Source organism: Saccopteryx leptura, chromosome 4 (assembly GCF_036850995.1).
Source record: "Saccopteryx leptura isolate mSacLep1 chromosome 4, mSacLep1_pri_phased_curated, whole genome shotgun sequence".
Lineage (NCBI taxonomy): Eukaryota > Metazoa > Chordata > Mammalia > Chiroptera > Emballonuridae > Saccopteryx > Saccopteryx leptura.
This window is the reverse complement of record NC_089506.1, coordinates 133,042,942-133,067,305: the sequence shown is the minus strand read 5'-3', so window position 1 is coordinate 133,067,305 and position 24,364 is coordinate 133,042,942. Positions and strand designations below refer to the sequence as shown.

General features: G+C 39.5%; 1 protein-coding gene across 2 annotated transcripts in view; it reads left to right on the top strand.

Annotated features, from left to right (window-relative positions):
• IQGAP2 (IQ motif containing GTPase activating protein 2) overlaps positions 1-24,364 on the top strand; it is a 435,050-nt gene that overhangs the window by 38,766 nt on the left and 371,920 nt on the right. For both annotated transcript variants that reach the window (XM_066381735.1, XM_066381736.1), the window contains one exon: positions 10,519-10,618. In XM_066381735.1, the coding sequence (XP_066237832.1) occupies positions 10,519-10,618 (100 nt within the window). Of the gene's footprint in view, positions 1-10,518; positions 10,619-24,364 lie in introns of those variants that run through there.

Genomic DNA, 24,364 nt, shown 5'->3' with positions numbered 1-24,364 from the left:
GAGTTTTGTATTGCTTGACAAGGTGGTGGTGCAGTGGATAGTACTTTGAACTGGGACGCAGAGGACACAGTTACGAAACTCCAAGGTTGCTGGCTTGAGTGCAGGCTCATCTGGCTTGAGCGTGGGCTCACCAGCTTGAGTGTGGGGTCACTGGCTTGAGCGTGGGATCATAGACATGGTCCCATGGTCCCTGGCTTGAGCCCAAAGGTCACAGGCTTGAGCCCAAGGTTGCTGGCTTGAGCAAGGGGTCACTTGCTTTACTGTAGTCCCCCACCCCACCCCTGTCAAGGCACATATGAGAAAGCAATCACTGAACAACTAAGGTGCTGTGAGGAATAATTGATGCTTCTCATCTCTCACCCTTCCTGTCCATCTGCTCCTATCTGTTCCTCTCTCTGTCTCTTTCTCTCTGTCTCAAAAAAAAAATAAAAATAAATGTTTTCTATTGTTTTTAAACTTTGATGTGTCAGAAGGTACTATATGAAAATATCCTGTTAAAAATGGGAGACAGATTTTTAGACTGAAATTAAAATGAGAAACTGGAAGTCATGGGGTGTCCTGTGGATTACCTGTTAGGGATGGTGGAGAATGGAGCATTATGTGATGATATGTGGGGTGCCAGATATCTTCTGAGAAAACCCAGGATGAGAAAAATCATGATTTGCAAAGTTGACTCACTATAGGCATATGGTTAACTGACTTAGTGAGTATTCTCTGGAACATAATTTCCCAGAAAATACTTGAGTGCTCTTCGTGCAAGGAGCCATGGTTGATGTGTGGGTGGTGGTGTAGAGGTGAATCAGAGAGAGTCCTTTCCGCTAAGGCACCTGACTGAAGAGAGGCAGACCTGACGGAATTACAATGGCGCTTCTGTGTGAGAAAGGGATAAAAGAGCAAACCAAAGTGCGGAGAACAGTGGATGGATTCTGACTCTGAGATCTGCTGAGTTTTGCTTGAGATGATGTCATAGATGTCCCACATAGAAGGTGGGACAAGGGCTTTCCAGGCAGAGAGACAATAGCAGAAGCACTCAAACTCAAAGGCTGTGCTATGTGGCCCTAGATATAGTGCTGCTCGGGAGGGGTGACTGACATGTCAGCTCCATGACTGTGCGGGAGAGGGAAAGGTTCTAGAACTTTGTTCTGTAGGATATGGGGATCCACTGAAAGTTTTTTTTTAATTTATTAAATTTAATGCAGTGACATTGATAAATCAGGGTACATATGTTGAGAGAAAATATCTCTAGATTATTTTGACATTTGATTGTGCTGTATACCCCTCCCCCAAAGTTAAATTGTCTTCTGTTACCTTCTATCTGGTTTTCTTTGTGCCCCTCCCCTCCCCCAACCCCTCTCTCCTTCTTCGCCCCATCCCCCCTCCCCCCACCCCTCACCTCTGTTGCCATCATATTCTTGTTCATGTCTCTTGAGTCTCATTTTTATGTCCATTCTATGTATGGATTCATATAGTTCTTAGATTTTTTTCTGATTTACTTATTTCACTCGTATAATGTTATCAAGGTCCATCCATGTTATTGTAAATGATCCAATGTCATCATTTCTTATGGCTGAGTAGTATTCCATAGTATATATGTACCAAAACTTTTTAATCCACTCGTCCTCTGACGGACACTTGGGCTGTTTCCAGATCTTTGCTATTTTAAACAATGCTGCCACAAACATGGGGGTGCATTTCTCCTTTTGGAGCCGATCTATGGTGTCCTTGGGGTATATTCCTAAAAGTGGGATAGCTGGGTCAAAAGGCAGTTCGATTTTCAGTTTTCTGAGGAATCTCCATACTGTTTTCCACAGTGGCCGCACCAGTCTGCATTCCCACCAGCAGTGCAAGAGGGTTCCCTTTTCTCCACATCCTCGCCAGCACTTATTCTGTGTTGTGTTGTTGATGAGCGCCATTCTGGCTGGTGTGAGGTGATATCTCATTGTGGTTTTAATTTGCATTTCTCTAATCATTAGTGATGTTGAACATTTTTTCATATGCCTATTGGCCATCTGTATGTCCTCTTTGGAGAAGTGTCTATTCATCTCTTTTGCCCATTTTTGGATTGGATTGTTTGTCTTCCTGGTGTTGAGATTTACAAGTTCTTTACAAATTTTGGTAATTAACCCCTTATCAGACGTATTGTCAAATATGTTCTCCCATTGTGTAGATTTTCTTTTTATTCTGTTCTTGTTGTCTTTGGCTGTGCAAAAGCTTTTTAGTTTGATATAGTCCCATTTGTTTATCCTGTCTTTTATTTCACTTCCCCGTGGAGATAAATCAGCCAATATATTGCTCCGAGAGATGTCGGAGAGCTTACTGCCTATGTTTTCTTCTAAGATGCTTATGGTTTCAAGGCCTACATTTAAATCTTTTATCCATTTTGAGTTTACTTTTGTGAGTGGTGTAAGCTGGTGATCTAGTTTCATTTTTTTGTAGGTAGCTGTCCAGTTTTCCCAACACCATATGTTAAAAAGAGGCTGTCTTTACTCCATTGTATTTCCTTACCTCCTTTGTCAAATATCAGTTGTCCATAGAACTGTGGGTTTATTTCTGGGTTCTCTGTTCTGTTCCATTGATCTATGTGCCTGTTCTTATGCCAGGACCAGGCTGTTTTGAGTACAATGGCCTTGTAGTATAACTTGATATCAGGAAGTGTGATATCTCTCACTTTATTCTTCTTTTTTAAGATTACTGAGGCTATTCGTGTTCTTTTTTGGTTCCATATAAATTTTTGGAATATGTGATCTATATCTTTGAAGTATGTCATTGGTATTTTTATTGGTATTGCATTGAATTATAGATTGCTTTGGGTAATATAGACATTTTAATGATATTTATTCTTCCTAACCATGAGCACGGTATATGCTTCCACTTGTTTGTATCTTCCTTGATTTCTTTTATCAATGCTTTGTAATTTTCCAAGTACAAGTCTTTAGTCGCCTAGATTAAGTTTACTCCTAGGTACTTTATTTTTTTGGTTGTAATTGTGAAGGGGATTGTTTCCTTAATTTCTCTTTCTGCCTGTTCATTGTTGGTATATAAAAATGCTTCTGATTTCTGAGTATTGATTTTATGTCCCGCCACTTTGCTGAATTCATTTATCAGGTCCAGTAGCTTTTTGACGGAGACTTTAGGGTTTTCTATATACAATATCATATCATCTGCAAATAATGATAGTTTTACTTCTTCTTTTCCAACTGGAATGCCTTTTATTTTTTCTTCTTGTCTGATTGCTGTGGCTAGGACTTCCAGGACTATGTTAAATAAGAGTGGTGAAAGGGGCTTGTTCTTGATCTTAAAGGTATTGCTTTTAATTTTTGCCCATTGAGTATGATGTTGGCTGTGGGTTTCTCATGGATGGCTTTTATTATGTTGAGGTATGTTCCCTGTATTCCCACTTTGCCGAGAGTTTTGATCATGAATGGGTACTGGATTTTATCAAATGCTTTTTCTGCATCTATTGAAATTATCATATGGTTTTTCTCCTTCTTTTTGTTTATGTGATGAATCACATTGATTGATTTACTAATATTGTACCAGCCTTGCCTCCCCAGAATAAATCCCACTTAATCATGGTGTATGATTTTTTCCATATATTGTTGGATCTGGTTTACTAATATTTTGTTGAGGATTTTAGCATCTATATTCATCAGAGATATTGGCCTATAATTTTTTTCCTTTTTTTTTTTTTTTTTTTCATTTTTCTGCAGCTAGAAACAGGGAGAGACAGTCAGACAGACTCCCGCATGCGCCCGACCGGGATCCACCCGGCACGCCCACCAGGGGCGACGCTCTGCCCACCAGGGGGCGATGCTCTGCCCATCCTGGGCGTCGCCATGTTGCTACCAGAGCCACTCTAGCGCCTGAGGCAGAGGCCACAGAGCCATCCCCAGCGCCCGGGCCATCTTTGCTCCAATGGAGCCTTGGCTGCGGGAGGGGAAGAGAGAGACAGAGAGGAAGGCACGGCGGAGGGGTGGAGAAGCAAATGGGCGCTTCTCCTGTGTGCCCTGGCCGGGAATCGAACCCGGGTCCTCCGCACGCTAGGCCGATATAATTTTTTTTCTTTGTGTTGTCTTTGCCTGGTTTTGGAATCAGAATTATGCTCGCCTCATAAAAGGAGCTTGGAAGTCTTCCTTCCTCTTGAATTTTTTGAAATAGTTTGAGAAGGATGGGAGTTAGTTCTTCTTTGAATATTTGGTAGAATTTCGTTGTGAAGCTATCGGGCCCCAGACTTTTCTTTGTAGGGAGTTTTTTGATAACTGTTTCGATCTCATTTGGTATAATTGGTCTGTTTAGGTTTTCTGATTCTTCCAGATTGATTTTTAGAAGATTGTATGTTTCAAGGAATTTGTCCATTTCATCTAGGTTGTCTAGTTTTTTGGCATACAGTTCTTCATAGTATTTTCTTACAATATTTTGTATTTCTGTTGTGTCAGTTGTTATTTCTCCTCTCTCATTTCTAATTTTATTTATTTGAGTCCTCTCTCTCTTTTTTTTGGTGAGTCTAGTTAAAGGTTCATTGATCTTGTTTACCTTTTCAAAGAACCAACTCCTAGTTTCATTGATCCTCTGTATTGTTTCTTTAGCCTCTATGTCATTTATTTCTGCTCTGACCTTTATTATTTCCTTCCTTCTACTACATTTGGGATTTACTTGCTGTTCTTTTTCTAATTCTTTTAGATGCAGGGTTGTTTATTTGAGCTTTTTCTAGCTTTTTAAAGTGTGCCTGTAGTGCTATGAACTTCCCTCTCAGTATTGCTTTCACTGTGTCCCATAAATTTTGAGTTGTTCTATGCTCATTGTCATTTGTTTCTAGGAATTTTATTTCTTTGATCTCATTCTTAATCCATTCATTATTTAACAACCTGCTATTTAGTTTCCATGTGTTTTGGAATTTTTGAGCTTTTCTGTTGTGTGGTTCATTTCTAGTTTCATGTCTTTGTGATCAGAGAAACTGCTTGATATGATTTCAGTCTTCTTAAATTTGTTGAGAGCACTTTTGTGACCTAACATGTGGTCTATCCTAGAGAATGTACCATGAGCACTTGAAAAGAATGTATATTCTGCTGCTTTAGGGTGAAAGGTTCTGAAGATATCTATTAAATCGAGTTGATCTAGTGTTTCCAATAAGTCTGCTGTTTCTTTGTTAATTTTCTTTCTTGAGGATCTATCTAGTGATGTTAGTGGGGTATTGAAATCCCCTACTATTATAGTATTGCTGTTGATCTTGCCCTTTAAATCCATCAAAGTCTGCTTTATATATTTGGGTGCTCCTATATTAGGTGCATAGATATTTATAATAGTTATATCTTCTTGTTGGATTACTCCCTTTATCATTATGTCGTGGCCTTCTTTATCTTTTACTATATCCTTTGTTTTAAAGTCCAATTTGTCTGATATAAGTATTGCTACCCCAGCTTTTTTTTCATTTCCATTTGCATGAAATGTTTTTTTCCATCCTTTTACCTTCAATCTATGTGCATCTTTTGTTCTAAGGTGTGTCTCTTGTAGACAGCATTTGTATGGGTCCTGTTTTCTTATCCATGCAGCTACCCTATGTCTTTTGATTGGATCATTTAATCCATTTACATTTAAGGTTATTTATTTATTTTTTTTCTAAAGCTGGAAACAGGGAGAGACAGTCAGACAGACTCCCGCATGCGCCCGACCGGGATCCACCCGGCACGCCCACCATGGGGTGATGCTCTGCCCACCAGGGGGCGATGTTCTGCCCATCCTGGGCGTCGCCATGTTGCGACCAGAGCCACTCTAGCGCCTGAGGCAGAGGCCACAGAGCCATCCCCAGCGCCCGGGCCATCTTTGCTTCAATGGAGCCTTGGCTGCGGGAGGGGAAGAGAGAGACAGAGAGGAAAGTGCGGCGGAGGGGTGGAGAAGCAAATGGGCGCTTCTCCTGTGTGCCCTGGCCGGGAATCGAACCTGGGTCCTCCACACGCTAGGCCGACGCTCTACCGCTGAGCCAACCGGCCAGGGCTTACATTTAAGGTTATTATTGATATGTAGTTGTTTATTGTCATTTTCTTCTTTAAAGATGTATTCCTTTTTTGCTATATTCTTTTCCCACTTTGATCTGTTTACAACAGGCCCCTTAACATTTCCTGCAGCATTGGTTTGGTTGTAATGAATTCCTTGAGTTGTTTTTTGTTTGGGATGCTTTTTATTTCTCCTTCGATTTTAAATGATAGCCTTGCTGGATAAAGCAGTCTTGGTTGTAGGCTTTTGTTTTTTATTACTTTGAATATTTCTTGCCATTCCCTTCTGGCCTCAATTGTTTCTGTTGAGAAGTCGGATGTCATCCTTATGGGGGCTCCTTTGTAGGTGATAAGTTTTTTTTCTCTTGCAGCTTTTAATATTTTCTCTTTATTGCTTAGCTTTGGTATTTTAATTATGATGTGTCTTGGTGTAGGTTTCTTTGGGTTTCTCTTTAATGGAGTCCTCTGTGCTTCTTGGACTTGTGAGAGTTTCTCTTGCATTAACTTAGGGAAGTTTTTAGCTATGATATGATTGAACAAAGTCTCTATCCTTTGTTCTTTTTCTTCTTCTCCTGGAACCCTTATGATGCGGATGTTATTTCTCTTCATGTTGTCACAGAGCTCTCTAAGAGTTTCCTCTGACTTTTTGAGTCTCTTTTCTCTTTTCTTCTCTGCTTTCATCACTTCATTCCAGTTGTCCTCCAACTCGCTGATTCGATCCTCAGCTCTATCTATCCTGTTTTTAATTCCTTCCATTGTGGTCTTTATTTCTGATATTGTATTTGTCATCTCCTACTGATTCTTTTTTATACTTGCTATTTCTTTATTGAGGTGTTCATAATGACCATCCATTGTTGTTCTAAGATCCCTAAGCATCCTTACAATCATTATTTTGAACTCCGCATCTGGAAGTTTGATTATTTCCATATCACTCAGTTCATCTCTCGAAGGTGTCTCTTGTGGTTTCATTTGGATTGCACTCCTTTGTCTTCTCATCGTCTGCTTTTGAGTGTTTTATTTGTAGAGTTGGTTGAGTCTAGGCTTGGTGTTGTCTGCCTCCAGTTTTCAGTTGTGTTATTTCTAGGTCTTCTTTGGTTGGTATGAGCTGTTATCTGTAATCCACTTTTGGATTTGGGCAGCTTTGAAGTCTTGATTTGTTTCTTTTCTTAACAGGTTTACTGATCTCAGCAGGGGGCTTCCTTGAAACTGTATCCAGGAATGTGATGGGTGTAACCTGAGACTCTGAAGGCCTCTTTAGCCAACTAATCTCTCTGGGGGCAGGGTGTTTTCTCAGCTTCAGTAGAGGGAGGTGTATCTCAGATCTCCATGGAGACCTGAGTTACTGCCCCTCCTCCCCACTTCTTGTTTTCAGCTGTGTCTTATTGCACTGATTGGAGCTGGATAGATGTCCGGAGATCTCTGATCCAGAAGCAATTCTGCTCTGTTTTGTGAAAGGTTCAGTCCCTCCCCCAGCTATGGCCGCCTCCAGCACAGATGAGTCAGCTTTTTTAGGTCGTCTCCTTCATTCCTTAGCCCCTCACAGTCTGTCCCTCTCTCTTTCCTTTCCACTTGGGAGATAAGCTTGTCTTTTCAACACACCTCACTCCCTGGTCACCAGGCAAGTGGCTGTCAGCAGTAGTTTCTGGTCTTTTCCCTTGTGTGAGATCCCCTCTGGGCTCTCAGCCTCACCCACCCTCCTCCGTTCCTGTAAGCAGGGGAGATTCAGGCGCTCACTACCAGGTTTGTTGTGGCTTCTTCTTTGCTCCTTGGTTTTTGAGAGCTGTTCTTGTAGTTCAGAGTTGGTTTTTCATTCTGATTTTTCCTAAATTGATTTGTATTCCAGTTTGGTGGTGAGAGCTGGGCGTCTGTGCGTCTGCCTACTCCGCTGCCATCTTTTCAGTCTCTTATGTTCTTGTTTTTCCATTTGGAAGTTTTGTCATTTTTTTTTTTAATTTCCTTTTTTTTTTATATATTTCTCTGAAGTTGGAAACGGGGAGGCAGTCAGACAGACTCCCGCATGCGCCCTCATTGAAAGTTTTGAGAAGAAGAATGCCATCAGTTGGACAGTGTTAGGAAGTTGTTTCTGGTGGTCCTGAGGAGAATGGGTAGCGGAGACGGTGTGGCTAGGAGCCTCTTGAGGGTTGTTATAAGAGTTCAGGGAAGAGAAGGCTGGAGTCCTGTGTGGACAAGGCAAAGGAGGGTTGTTTGAGAGCTTTTGTACTTTTCCTAAACCTAAGAGCTCTCTTCTAAAATCAAATCAGATTCAGTTTATTAAGAAAAAGCAGATACTTTTGACAAATACAATTCTTTGTATCGATATCATCGTTCTGGGATGAGGTTTCCCCCTTTAAAAGGAATGAAGCCACAGTGGGCCATTGGGAGTGATAGCAAAATGGCTGGAGGAGAAGGATAGTGATTTCGGTGAAAACTCCTTCTTTTCTGGTCCTGCTTTTGTTATATAACAGCTTGCCCTAGTGCTCTCCCATATCTCAACGCTGTCCCCTTCCGCTGGTTTCTTTTCCTCATCCATAAGCAGAGCCTTTCCCCAAAGTTCTTCCATACTTTTTTTGTTTTCTCCGTCTCCTCCAAATATTTCTAGCCCTCTGTGTCTGCCTTTCACTTGGGGAAATGGTCTTTTGGCCTGTTGGCTGTATTGTCAAGTGGGATAAATTACGTACCTCATAGAAGCATGAGACTTCTGAGAAACTGCATAGAAAACACATTGCTTAAGGCCTTGAAACAAAATAATTGTTCAACAAATGAGCATCTAGTACATATTGAGTCCTCTGAGGGTTTGCTCTTATTTATATATTCTTTGTTATCTTTATTATTGTTATTATGTGAGAGGCAGGGAGGCAGAGACAGACTTCCACATGATCCCCAACTGGGATCCACCCGGCAAGCCCACTAGGGGGCGATGCTCTGTCCATTTGGGGTTACTGCTTCATTGCTCGCAAAGGAGCTATTTTAGTGCCTGAGGTGGAGACTGTGGAGCCATCCTCAGCAGCCGGGGCCAGCTCGCTCAAACCGTTTGAGCCATGGCTGCAGGAGGAGATAAGAGAGAGAATGAGAGAGAGAAAGGGAGGGGTAGAGAAGCAGATTGTCACTTGGCCTGTGTTCCTTAACTGGAAATCAAACCTGGGACTTCCACACACCGGGTTGATGCTCTACTGCTGAGCCAACCCACCAGGATAATTTTTTTTTTAATTTATTGATTTTAGAGAGAGGAAAGGATAGAGAGGAGAAAAAACAACATGTCAATTTGTTGTTCCACTTATGCATTTATTGGTTGATTCTTGTATTTGTCTTGATGGGGGATTGAACTCACAACCTTAGCATATGGGGATGGTGCTCTCACCAACTAAGGTACCTGGGCAAGGCAAGTTTGGTAATATTTTTAGATCTTAAATATTTAGTATTGTACTTGTTCCAGTAAGAGTTCAAAATTTGATCTAAATTTCTTTTGACTGCCAAGATGATATTTTGGACTCCTCATCAGTCAAGCATGGGATTGGCCTTTCTACGAGATTGGCCTCTTCTGTTTGATCCAGTAGCATTTTGGGCCAGGGTTCCCATTTATGAAAATGGACTGGAGCTAGCTATCAGCTGGGGCAATAAAGCACGCACTGACATTCCTGCCCCATGTGACTATCCCTGCTACACACACTCTGTCTTCATTAGATGAATAACCCAAGACAAGAAACCAAATTCGTTTTATAGCCATCAGACTTAAAATTCAGGGTTAAAGAGGGAAAAGGGGTATTTTTTATGAGAAAGGTGTGTTGTCATGTAAGTAGACAGCCAAATTGGCTGCTGTGGGTGCTGTTGAGATTGTGGCTGGAGGAAGAGCAGTCAGGAAATGGGGAGGCTGTGTAAGCAAAGCTGAAGCGTGAACGTTTACAAACTAGGCTTGTGTTGGAAAAGAGTGAGTGCTTTAAAACTATTCACTTGCTATATCCATTGCTTTTTTTCTTTTGGATAGCTGTTTACCGGGAAGGTTAGTCTCATAAAAGCCAAGAAATAAGTGAGGGAAGAATTTTAGAGACTTTGGCATCTGTAAAATAGGATTTGTGTTGATGAGAAGTCTTAATTTCCTCTAGCAGTGGGAAAACACAAGTCTTTGTTGATTTTTTTGTTCAACTCCAGAATTTTCAGGATGGTCCAAGCTGGAGCCACTGGATCAATTTCACAAACTTGTGAAAGGAAGTTGTTGTAAGTAGACCATGCTCTAGTTGATTTGAGGTTGTCTAACTCCTATGATATGTTTATGAAATCTGATTGCTGTTCTCATTCTATTATTTAGTAATTTCAACCTGTACTTCAGTATTGCATTTTTTTTTTTTTTGCTAAAACTAATATAATATTGTAAAATTCAAAGCAAATCTCTTTCTGTGTTTGGTGTTTCAGTACCCCTGTGTCTCAGTGTTCAATGTTGAACTGTGTGTGAATTTTTCCTAGTGGATTGTCTCAGGTGTTTAGCTGATGTACACTGCCCTTACAGTAATGTGATGTTATTCTCTGTTCCCAGCTATTGTGGATGATGAAAGGCTCTCTGCAGAGGAGATGGATGAGAGGAGGCGGCAGAACATCGCTTATGAATACTTATGCCACCTAGAGGAAGCCAAAAGGTAAGATCTGGACTTAGGCTATTTAAGTATCTTCTCTTGGAGATAAGCTTTGGAGTACTATATTTTAATAACTCATTTGCACTCTTATTGGTAGCAGAATAATGGGAGAAGAACCACCTGTTTCTTTGTATGGTCAAGCAGAATTGAGAACAAGTTAAAACAACAGCTAAGGTCAAAGTACTAGGGAGGCAACTGTTTCTTTTTCTTTTTTAGAACCTCCCAAGAAATCTCTGGAGAAATTGCAGATTATTTAAAATTTCTCATCTCATTGGTTTTGGCGTAGGGGAGCAGCAAAGACTTAAATCAACTTCCTTTTCCCCAAGAGCTTCCTCAGACCTTTTCTCCACCCCTACCGCAGTGACTGTAAATGCCCTGTAGGACAATAGCATTTTGAACTGAAGTCCATTGGTTACTAAGCTAGAGGATAGGTTTATGACAGCAATCTCCTCTTTAACTCATGGGTGTGTTACCATTTAGGATATGTTGTCTCTGAACTCATATTAACTCATATTTTTATATTTTTATTTTACTTACTTATTCTTTTTGTGAGAAGAGGGGAGGCAGAGACAGATGCCCTGCATATGCCCCAACTGGGATCCACATGGCAAGCCCACTAGGGGGTGATGCTCTGCCCATCTGGGGCCCTTGCTCTGTTGTAATTGGAACCATTTTTTTTAGCACCTGAGGTGGAGGCCATGGAGCCATCTTCAGTGCCTGGGGTCAGCTTGCTCCAGTTGAGCCATGGCAGCAGGAGGGGAGGAGAAAAAAGAGAGAGAGAGAAGCAAGAGGGGGAAGGGTGGAGAAGCAGATGAGCACTTCTACTGTGTGCCCTGACCGGGAATCAAACCCAGGACATACACACACCGGGCTGACACTCTTACCACTGAGCCAACTGGCCAGGGCCTAGGCTTTTTATATTGTAAGTAAAAGTTGGGTTCTCCAAAGAGAAAGTGAAGATAAGGTATTTGCAGCCCTGGCTGGTGGCTCAGTGGATATAGTGTCCGCCTGGCATATGGACAGCCCAGGTTCAATTCCTGGTTTCGATTGCCAGTCAGAGCACAGAAGAGAAGCAACCATCTGCTTCTCCCCACCCCTTCCCTCTTTCCTTCCTGCAGATAGTGGCTTGATTGGTTCAAGCATGGCCCCAGGCACTGAGGATAGCTCCTTTGGAGTGCCTCAGCCATAGTTTAATACTCTAGTATCAGCTCCAGATGGAGTTGCTGGATGGATCCCAGTCAGGGCGCATGTGGGAGTCTGCCTCACTATCTTCCCACCTCTTACCTAAAAAACCTAAAAAAAAAGCCCGGGGGTGGGGGGTATTTGTTCTTAGGCATCTGTGTCAGAGGAATCAGAAGAACTTTGTTTCTTGAGTAATACAGTGCTCACATGTCATGAGTTAGAGTCTGGTTAATGCTTTGTGTTATAATGTAGCAACATTATTGTTCCATGGATGGATGGTATATTCTAGCTCTCTTATCTATAGAGAAGAATATAAACAGTTAATGGCCATTGGTGTTAATTACCTCTGATCACTATTAAGTAGCTATCTACAGAGCTAGAAGAATGAGCTTTTTAGTCAATGTTGTGTAGAACATTCAATGATGTGCTAATTACTTAAATGAGCATTTCCCAGGGTTGTTTCATATTTTAACAGTGTCTTGTAGCTCTAAGCTCTAAAGAATAAGTTTTAAAGGTTATTTAACATGTCAATGAAGGCTACAGTTAAGTTGCAGGTCACTGAACACCCATTATCAGTCTAAGATTATTAAAAACATGCTTTTAGTCAAGTTGCAAAAAGTTAGATAAGAAGAGTTATTTAGCCTGACTAGGCGGTGGTGCAGTGGGTAGAGTGTCAGAATGGATGCAGAGGATGCAGGTTTGAAACCCTGAGGTCACTGGCTTGAGCGTGGGCTGACCAGCTTGAGCGCGGGGTCACTGGCTTGAACGTGGTATAATAGACATGACCCCATGGTCACTGGCTTTAGCTCAAGGTTGCTGGCTTGAGCCAGGAGGTCACTCGCTCTGCTGCAGCCCCCCCCCCCCCCCAGTCAAAGCACATATGAGAAAGCAATAAATGAACAACTAAGGAGACTAAGGAGCCACAACGAAGAATTAATACTTCTCATCTCTCTCCCTTCCTATCTGTCTGTCCCTATCTGTCCCTCTCTCTGTATCTCTCTCTGTCTCTGTCACACACACACAAAAAGAAGAATTATTCATAGATATTCAAAATCAACATGCTTTCAATGAAAAAGTTTAAGGACAGTTACTGGAAACTTCCTCCTGGCACACACTTTGTTTTCTAAGTTTTTGGCTCCTGTAAGTGGGAAACTGTCACATAGAGAAGATATGTGGTTGAGAGTCAGCAGGCTGAGTTTTCTGGTCCCAATGTTACTACTATGGGCCCTACTTCTTTCATAGGTCTTTTCCCTAAAAACCAGCTAAAATCAAGAAGATATAAATGTTCTGTAAATTATAGTGTCAGTCAGCTGTGTGGTGGTAACATAAACACAGTTTTGGTTTTGGGTTTTTTTGTTTTGTTTTGTTTTGTTTTTAGTGAGAGGAGAGGAGGCAGAGACAGACTCCCACATGAGCCCTGACTAGGATCCACCCAGCAAGCCCACTAGGGGCAATGCTTTGCCATCTGGGGCATTGCTTTGTTGCAACCAGAGCTATTTTTTAGCACCTAAGGTGAAGGCCATGGAGCCATCCTCAGCACCCAGGACCAACTCACTCTAATCAAGCCATGGCTACAGGAGAGGAGGAGAAGAGAGACAGAGAGAGAAAGAGAGAGAGAGAGAGAGAGAGAGAGAGAGAGAGACGAGAGGGGAAGGCATGGAGAAGCAGATGGGCACTGCCTTTGTGTGCCCTGACCGGAAATCAAACCTGGGACTTCTGCACCCTGAGCCAACCGGCCAGGGCCCAGGTTATTCCTCAGTGTATCCAAGTAGTATCAAATAGCTTGAAAGCTTGCCATCTTCAGTAGTGTTGTCAAAATTCTATAGCTGAATTTTTTTCTGGAGAAGTCAGTATAACATTAACCCAGGTTCTTTGAAGAAAGCTTCCTTAGGAATAGTTTTTGCTGAAAGAAGAGGCTATAAAATACAGTTTTTTCTCTAATGTGGTTTTCAGAAATTTCTTTCAAAAGGATATTTTTGATATATGTACTTATGAATCTTTTATTAAGATAAGATCTGAATACTTTTTGTGACTTTCAGGAAAGCTGATTTTAGGTCATGGAATATGTGAAAATTATGTGGCTATTAACATATTAATGCATATGCTATGATTTCAGAAAGTATAGTATACAGAATTCTGACAACGTTAATGCCTTAGGAATTTGTCATACTGGGTTTATTATGGTGTATATATACGTGTGTGTTCATGTGAGTATAATTGGCTTAGCATATTAAGTTTGTATTAAATTATACACTTAGAATGTATAAGTTTAGCCAGGAACTGTTTCTTGTTTCTTATTTTAAATGAACTGACTTAGGTGCATTTTAGCTAGAAATGTGTTGGTTCTGTTTTTGTACCTCTTTTCTTTTTTGCAGAAGTGAGAACTGGAAGAATTTATAGTTTGTATGTAGTAAAAAATTTAGAATTATAATATTCAATATAGCTTTAACTTTGGTTTTATTGATTTCAACATTCTGTGATAATATCACATCACTTAAAGTCTCTTTCTTCGGGGGGATATCACTACCAACAATATAGAATAAAAAGAACAATGAGGGAATACCATCAATAATTGTATGCCAACAATTACAAAACATAGGTGAAACGGACAGATTCTTAGAAAGACACAAACTACCAAAACTGACTCGAGAAGAAATAAAAATCCTAAGTAGACTGAAGGATTGAGTTGAGTTAGCAATCAAAAAACTTCTTACACTTACAAAAAATGTAAGAGGGAATACTTTCCAACTCATTCTGTTGATACCAAATACCAATATCTTTGCTTAGTTTTGGTACCTGATGTTAAACCAGACAAACATATCTCAGAAAACAATAGAGCAAAACCCTTTATCAATACATATCCAAAAATCCTCAACAAAACATCAGCCAAATGAGTCTTGTGGCATGTAAAATGGGCTATACCAAGTGTGATTTATCAGGAATGCAAGCTTAGTTTATCCCCCAAATCCATCAGTCAGGACAGTTCATGGGGAAAAAAGTCTTTTCCATAAATAATGAGAAGACAACTGTATATACACAGACATGAAAATGAATTTGGATTCCAGCCTCACACCATATGCAGAATTATCTTAAAATGGATTGTTAATCTAAATGTGAGAACCACAAGTATACATTTCTTATGAGAAAACATAGGAGTAAATCTTTATGACCTTGAGTTAGGTAATGGTATCTGAGACTTGACACCAGAAAGCATGAGTACAAAAACATAAAATATATTAGACTAAAATATAAACCTTTTAATTCAAGGGTTACCATAAAGAAAATAAAAGTCAGCCCATGGAATGGGAGAAAATAGTTGTAAATCATATATTTATATATTTGATTAGAGACTTGTATATTGAATATTAAAAAGTAAATAGCTAATTTTAATTTTATTTTTAAATTTTTTTATTAAGTGAGAGGCAGGGTTGTAGGGAGACAGTGACAGACTCCTGCATATGCCTTGATAGGGATCCACCTGGCAAGGTTGCTGGGGGCATTGCTCTGCCCATCTGGGGCCACTGCTCTGAACAGAGCTATTTCAGTGCCTGAGGTGAAGCCATGAAGCCATTCTCAGTGCTCAGGGCCAAATTGCTCAACCATTCAAGCCATGACTGCGGAGGGGAAAAGAGAGAAACAGAGAGAGAGAGAAGGGGAATAAGTGGAGAAGCAGATGGTCGCTTCTCTTGTGTGCCCTGACTGGGAATTGAACTCAGAACTTCCACACACTGGGCAGATGCTCTACCACTGAGCCAACTGGCTGGGGCTATAAATAACTAATATTAAAATGGGCAAAAGTCTTGGATAGACAAATGGAATGTACAAATGGACAATAGGAATGGGACAGGATGCTTAACATCAGTCATTAAGGAAATGCAAATAAAAACTACAATGAGATACTGCTTCAAAGTAGAATAATTATAATCTGAAGGTTAACAATAACAGATGTTTGCAAGAAATAGGAATCTAATACATTGTGGGTTGGGTTGTAAAATGATACAGTTAATTTGTAAAGCAGTCTATCTGCTTTTCAGAAAACTTAAATATTGAGTTACCATATGATCCAGCAATTTCATCACTAGGTATATACCTAAGAAAATTGAAAATCTTTGTCTATATCCATATTAAAACCTGTACATGAATGTTCATTGAGCATTATTCATAAACCATAAGGGCAAAAAGTGAAAACAACTCAAATGTCCATCTACTAATGACTGGATAAACAAAATATGGTATATCGATACAATGAAACATTATTCAGCTATAAAAAGTATAGCAATAGTAAATTAAATTTAGCAATGTATAAAAACTATATAAATTACAAGTGAGATTTAACTCAAATATGCAAGGCTGGTACAACTTTTGAAAATGCATTAATGTGAGCCATCACATCAACTGGCTAAATGAGAAAAATAACATGATTATATCAATAGATGCAGAAAAAGCATTTGAAAAGTATCCAACATCCATTTATGATAAAAAAAAACACTTAGTAAACTAGAAATAGAGGGAAACTTCCTCAACTTGAGAAAGACTGCTTACAAAAAACTTACAGCTAACAGCATATTTAATGGTGAGAAATACAAAGCTTTCCCAGTGAGATAAGATACAAGGCAAGGATGTCTCCTCTCATCACTTTCCAACATTGTGCTAGAAGTTTTAGGTAATATAATAAAATAAGAAAAGAAAACAAAAGATATACAGATTGGAAAGGAAAATAAAAAACTGTTTTTGTTCACAGATGACATGATTAACTATACAGGTATTCTGAAAGAATAAAGAACAAACAAAAAAATTTCTGGAACTGATCATTATAGCAAGCTTGTAGAATACAGTGTTAATTTATAAAAGTCAATCCTTTCTGATGTGTCAGTGGGTTTTGATATTAAAAACACAATGCCATGTACATTAGCACTCAATGAATTACTTAGGTATAAATTTAATAAATTATGAACAACAAAAATCTGATGAACTAAATCAAAGAAGAACTAAATAAAAGGAAAGATATTCCATGTTCATGGATAGGAAGACTCAGTATTGTCAAGATGTCAGTTCTTCTCAGCGTGATCTGTAGACTCATCCCAGTCAAAATCCCAGCAAGTAATTTTGTGGATATTGATAATATGGTTCTAAAGTTTATATGGAGAAGCAAAAGACCCAGAATATTTAACACAATATTGAATGAGAATGGAGTTGGAGGACTGACACTATCCAACTTCAAGCTTATTATAACGCTGCAATAATCAAGAGATTGGAATTGGAGGAAAAACAGACAAACAGATCAATTGAACAGAATATACAGCCCAGCAATAGACCCCTGTACATACAGTAAATTGATCTTTTTAATGGAACATAGCAATATAATGGAGCAAAGATTGTCTTTTCAACAAATTGTGCAGGAACAATTGGGTATTCACATGTGAAAAATATAGACAATGGCCTCATGCCCTTCACAAAAATTAACTCCAGTGGATCAGATCTAAGTTTAAAATACAACACTATGAGACTATTAAAGGTAACAAAAAAGAAAACCTAAATGAACTTAACTATGGCAATGACTTTTAAGATCTAGCACCGATGGCATGATTCATGAGAGAAAGAATGGCTACATTAACAAGTTGGGCTACATTAAAATTACAAATTTCTGTTCTGCAAAAGACAATGTCAAGAGAATGAAAAAATAAGCCATAGATTGGGAGAAAATATTTGCAAAAGATAAACTGATTAGGGACTGTTATCCAAAATATGTAAGAACTCTTAAAACTCAACAATAAGAAAACTCAATTTAAAAAATGGACCAAAGACCTTAACAGACACCTCATCAAAGAAGACATGTAGATAGCAAATAAGCATGGGGAAAAGTGCTCCACAGCATATGTCATCAGGGAAATGCAAAATAAAACAATGCGATACCACTAAGCACCTATAAGAATAACCAAAATCTGGAACACAGACAACCAACTGCTGGCAAGAACTTGGAGCAATAACTCCCATTCATTGCTTGTCAAAATGCAAAATGGTACATCCACTTGGGAAGAAGTTTGACAGTTTTCTTACAAAACTAAACATACTCAAACATATTCTTACTGTATAATTCTCCAATTGTGTTTCTTTTATTTACCCAATAGAGTGAAGGCTTATTTCCACACAAAAAACTGCACGTGGATATGTATAGAAGCTTTTTTCATAGTAGCCAGAACTTGGAAGCAAGCTAGATCTCCTTCAGTAGGTGAGCGGTTAAATAAATGCGGTATATCCAGAGAGTGAAATACTATTCAACACTAAAAAGAAATGAGCTATCAAGCCATGCAAAAAGAAAATACAAGGAGAAAACCTAAGTGCATATTATGAAGTGAAAGAATCCCATATTGAAAAGGCCACATACTACTTATGATTGCAACTATATGATATTCTTGAAAGAGGCAAAACTATGGACACAATAAAAATATAAGTGTTTGGAGGAAGGAAGCTGAATAAGCAGTACATAGAGACTTATTAGGGCAGTGAAATTCCTTTGTATGATACCACAGTGATAGATAAATGTTATATTTGTCCAAACGTATAATGTATAACAATAAGAATGAACTATAAAAGTAAACTGTGGACTTTTGGGGATTATGATGTGTTAATGTAGGTTCATCAATTGTTACAAATGTTCCACTCTGATGGGGGATGTTGATAAAGGGAGAGACTCTGCATGTGTGGGGGCAGGGGAATATGGGAAATCTATTTATACAAAATGTCCAGAATAGGCAAAGCCATAGAAACAGAAAGTAGATAGTTGCCTAGGTCTGAGGATTAGGTGGATTGAGGAGTGATTGCAAATAGGTGTGAGTTTCTTTTTGTGGGAACAAAAATGGACTAAAATTGACTGTGGTGATGGTTGCATGATTCTATAAGTACACTAAAAATAACTAAATTACATACTTTAAAAGGGTGAATTGTGTGGTACATAAATTATATCATTAAAGCTGTTATTAAACTTCCTTTGATTAGACTGGCTTGGAGAGGTCCTTAGAAAAGCTGTTAACTAAGATCAAATGGAATTGAGCAGGAAAAAAATGCATATAGAAGTTACTCCTAAAATATATGCGGTATCTAAATACTTTTTACAGATTTTTGTGTGTGTGTGTGTGAGCATCCATTGTTGGGTCATTTTGGGAACTGGAGATCAAGCAACTAATGCTCTGCTCAAAGAAAGCTCACTATTTGGTTAAAGCTTTTATTTATAAGTTTCAATTCTTTCCTTTACCTTTGTTTGCTCTGTTAATCTTTCTATATATGGGTCTGATATGTGGTGTCACAGTGGATAAAGAGTCAACCTGGAAAGCTGAGGTCACCGGTTTGAAATCCTGGGCTTGCCTGGTCAAGGCACATATGGGAGTTGATGCTTACTGCTCCTCCTCTTAACCCTTCTCTCTTTCTCTTCTCTCTAAAATGAGTAAATAAAAAAATTTTTTTTAATCTTTCTATATATGCACATGTGAATATCTCTCTGCATCTAACCTATAATCCTCCTAGTATCTCTCATATCCCACCACCAGCTTACTGAAAGCTTTTAATGTCTCTTGCTAGATTATTGCAGTGCTCTCTCATTGGTTCCTGCACTCCTCTGGCCCCCTTCAGTCTTTTATCTGTATCAGAATTAGATGAATCTTTTCAAAACCCTAGTCTGTTGGCCCTGGCCAGTTGGCTCAGTGGTAGAGCGTCAGCCTGGCGTGCGGAAGTCCCAGGTTTGATTCCCGGCCAGGGCACACAGGAGAAGCGCCCATCTGCTTCTCCACCCCTCCCCCTCTCCTTCCTCTCTGTCTCTCTCTTCCCCTCCTGCAGCCAAGGCTCCATTGGAGCAAAGTTTGCCTGGGCGCTGAGGATGGCTCCGTGGCCTCTGCCTCAGGCGCTAGAGTAGCTCTGGTCGCAACAGAGCGACACCCTGGATGGGCAGAGCATCGCCCTCTGGTGGGCATGCCCGGTGGATCCTGGTCGGGCGCATGCAGGAGTCTGTCTGACTGCCTCCCCGTTTCCAGCTTCAGAAAAATACAAAACAAAAAACACAAAACACCAAAACCCTGGTCTATTATGTCCAGTTCTTTTCAAAACTTCCTTTTTTTTCTCACTACTCTCAGATTAAAGACAACACTCCTTTATAGGGCCTCATCGACTCTGCATAACCCAGTGCTCACAGCCTCTCCAGTTTCGTGTTATGCACTGTTCCCTCTTCTATATTCCAGCCACACAGACCCCTTTTCATTTCCATGTTCCCTCCTATGCAAGAGCTTTTCCTGTTCTTGATCTAGTCAGACTTAGTGTTCAGATCACAGCTCATTTTTTCAGGGAGTTCTTTTCCTGACATACCTATCTAGGTCAAATACGCTTAGATAATTTACTGATACCACAGTGAATCAGAAGCTATCCAGAGAAGGGCATAGAGTATTTTTCAGTGAATGAATGGATGAAGAGAGAAGGAGGTAACCCGTGTGTTAATATGACTTAGGGCTGAAATTTTCGCTCAGTTTATAAAATTATGAAGTCTGTGCATATAAATTTGTTAATTAAGTATCAAAATACTAATATAATGGCATGAAAGGGAAAATGAAACCGGTATATTTTTAGGACCAAAAAAGAGAGAGAATTGTTGTTTAAAGTGACTCTTCACCCCAGGAGTGTGTTTCTCCGCAGGGCTTAGCTAATGTCATGAAAAGCTAATCATTGTGTTGAGAGGCAGAGGATTTCTGGCAATGTATTAGTTATCTTTGACTGTTTAACAAATTACTCTAAATTTAGGAGCTTGTAACAGCAAACATTAATCTCATGATTTTTGAGGTCCGGAATCTGGGCTTTGTTTAAGTGGTCCCTCTGGCTCTCATTCTCACACAAAGCTGCCTCTACACAAGCTTCAAGCAGAGCAGATGGGCTTCCAGTTCCAAGCTCTCTGTTGGTGTTGGCAGAATTCACTTCCTGATGGACGTTTGGAATGGGGACCTCCATTTCTCACTACTGTTGGCCAAAGAACCCCTCAGTTCTTTGACATATGGGTCTCTTTGTAGGGCAGCTCACAACACGGCAGCTGGCTTCCGTCAGAGTGAGTGAAAGAGAGCAAGAAAGGGCCAGTAAGATGGAAGCCAGAGTTTTTTTGTAACCTATTCTCAGAAGTAGCACTCCATAGTTGGCTGAATTTTATTCATTAGAATCAAATTATTAAATCCAGCCTGTGCTCAAGCGGAGATTACATAAGGGCATGAATTTAAGGGCATGATGTACATATCCTTTTGAAATTGACCCTAGAAAGGGTACTAGGTGGGGGAAATCCTCTTTGTTACTATCAGAAACCAAACCAGAATTTGAATGATGTCTTGGTCTCAACAACTATGGTGCTAAGGTTATTTCTGAGGTGATGTTTTTGAAGTGTGAGCTTTTTAAACCAAACTTTTCATTCTTCCACCATTTTAAATAATACTAAATGGACTTATAAATTTTCTTTTTGTGTAGGCTCTGAAAGTGAACTTGATAGTTTCTTTGCTGTGGTAATTTTGCCGAAACGAGATGGTGGTAGACAAGTTTGCTGAAAGTTTCTCTCTGATGCCAGAAATCCCACTGTTTAAATTAAAGGAGTTAATTTTCTAAAAGTATTAGTACTGCTGAATAGATTTCAAGTTAATCTCTGCAAAATGTATTTGAATAATGAAAACGAGTCTAGTTTATGAACTTCTGTTCTCTAGATTTTTTGGACAACTGTACAATTTTAAGATAGTTCTCTTTTGGAAAAGTCTGGATTGAGGAAGGACATCCAACTGGAGCAATTATGAAGATCAGGAATGAGAGATGGAATCTTGGCAAGAAATGGAGAGGGAATTTATAAATTTCAGTTGATCCAAATAGTTATGAATGAGGCTGCTGTTGTACTTCCCAAGGAAAGTTCCTGAAATATTATTTTTATTTTTATTTTTTATTTAGACAATTAAATTTAACAGGGTGACATTAGTCAATCAGAGTACATAGATTTAGAGGAAACATCTCCACATCGTTTGGACAGTCGATTATGTTGTATACTCATCACCCAAAGTCAGATCATCTTCTGTCACCCTATTTCAGTGATTCTCAAACTTTCTGAAGTCAGGGCACATTTAAAATCCTACAAATAATTGTAGGTGCACTATATACAAATTTCTAAGAAATATGTTATAATAATTAAGTCAAATATTAAAGAAAAATATAAAATCCAAGCATGCTTTTATGGTAATTAAATAAAATAAATATGACAAAATTAAATTTATTCTGACTTTAAAAAACATTTTTATGTTACATTTTTTGTTATGCTTTTTAGAATTAGTAAAAAAGAGTGGTAAAAACAACAACAAAAAAAAGTTATCTTTTTATATATATACATTCTTAGTAAGATTTAGTAAATTTGGCAGGTCCCGGCATGAATGTGTTAAGTTTTTTCATTCTTGTGTTTATAAGAAACATGAGCCTGATGTGTACTAGCAATTTCTTCAATGTTTGGGCCTATATTTGAAAGGCAGACTTATTTCCTCGTCAATACATTGAAGAATGCCTCTCTTTTTACTCTTAATTGTGTTGAGTGCAGAAACCCCCACCATACATATCATCTTAACTTTACACCAAACAAAGGATAGAAGAAACTTGCCTACAGTCTTTCCAGGGAACGCGGGGGGGGGGGGGGTAGTGTAAACAATCCAGCACCACCGCTTAACAGACTTTTGCAACCTAATTAGACAAGTGAGCTGGGGGGTTGGGCAGACTGTCAGCTTATAGCCAATTCCCTACAACTCTGTTGCCCAAAATCTAAACTCTAAAAGCCCTGTTGGTTTTTTGGTCCCCAACAGGTACATAATTCTCTGGAATGCCATAGGGTGCACCTGGAAATCTTCTATGGTGCACCTGTGCACTCTGAGAACCACTGCTCTATATTTTGTTTTTCTTTAAGCCCCACCTCTTTCCCCATCCCCCTTCCTATCCACTCCTCCCTTTCTTCTGGTATGCATGAGTCTCAACTTCGTGCCCCACCTATGTATGGAATCATACAGTTCTTAGTTTTCTCTTATTTACTTATTTCACTAGGTAAAATCTTATCAAGGTCCATCCATGTTGTTATAAATGATACTCTGTCATCATTTCTTATGGCTCAGTAGTATTCCATAGTATATATGTACTATATCTTCTCTATCCAATCCTCTATTGAAGGGCATTTTGGCTGTTTTCATGTCTTAGCCACCGTGAACAATGCTGCGATGAACATGGGGGTGCATGTGTCTTTACATACCCACATTTTCAAGTTTTTTTGGATATATACACAGTAGAGGGATTGCTGGGTCATATGGTAGTTCTATTCTTAATTTTTTTTTTTTTCATTTTTCTGAAGCTAGAAACAGGGAGAGACAGTCAGACAGACTCCCGCATGCGCCCGACCGGGATCCACCCGGCACGCCCACCAGGGGCAACGCTCTGCCCACCGGGGGCGATGCTCTGTCCATCCTGGGCGTCACCATGTTGCGACCAGAGCCACTCTAGCGCCTGAGGCAGAGGCCACAGAGCCATCCCCAGCGCCCGGGCCATCTTTGCTCCAGTGGAGCCTTGGCTGCGGGAGGGGAAGAGAGAGACAGAGAGGAAAGCGCGGCGGAGGGGTGGAGAAGCAAATGGGCGCTTCTCCTGTGTGCCCTGGCCGGGAATCGAACCTGGGTTATTCTTAATTTTTTGAGGAACCACCATACTTTCTTCTATAATGGTTGTACTACTTTACATTCCCACCAACACTGAATGAGGGTTCCTTTTTCTCCACAGCCTCTCTAGCACTTGTTATTACCTGTCTTGTTGATAATAGCTAATCTAACAGGTGAGAGGTGGTATCTCATTGTAGTTTTGATTTGCATTTCTCAGTTAGTGTTGATGAGCATTTTTTCATATATCTGTTGGCCATTTGTTTTTCTTCTTAGGAGAAGTGTCTGTTCATGTCCTCTTCCCATTTTTTTTAATGGATTGTTTGTTGCTCAGTTTTGTGAGTTCTTTATATATTTTGGATATTAGTCCTTTAACTGAGCTGTTGTTTGAGAATATCATCTCCCATTTAGTTGGTTGCCTATTTGTTTTGTTGATAGTTGTTTTTGCTGTGCAGAAGCTTTTTAGTCTGATGTAATCCCATTCATTTATCTTTGCCTTTACTTCCCTTGCCTCTGGAGTCAAATACATAAAATGTTCTTTATGGCCAAGGTCCATGAGTTTAGTACCTGTGTTTTCTTCTATGTAATTTATTGTTTCAGATCTTATCTTTAGTTCTTTGATCCATTTTGAATTAATTTTTGTGCAAGGAGATAAACTGTAGTCAAGTTTCCTTCTTTGCATGTGGCTTTCCTAATTTTCCCAGCACCATTTATTGAAGAGGCTTTCTTTTCTCCATTGTGTGTTTTTGGGTCTTTTTATCAAAGATGATTTGACCATACGTATATGGTTTTATTTCTGGGCTCTCTATTATGTTCCATTTGGTCTGTGTGTCTATTTTTCTGCCAGTATCATGCTGTTTTGAATATCGTGGCTCTGTACTATAGTTTGAAG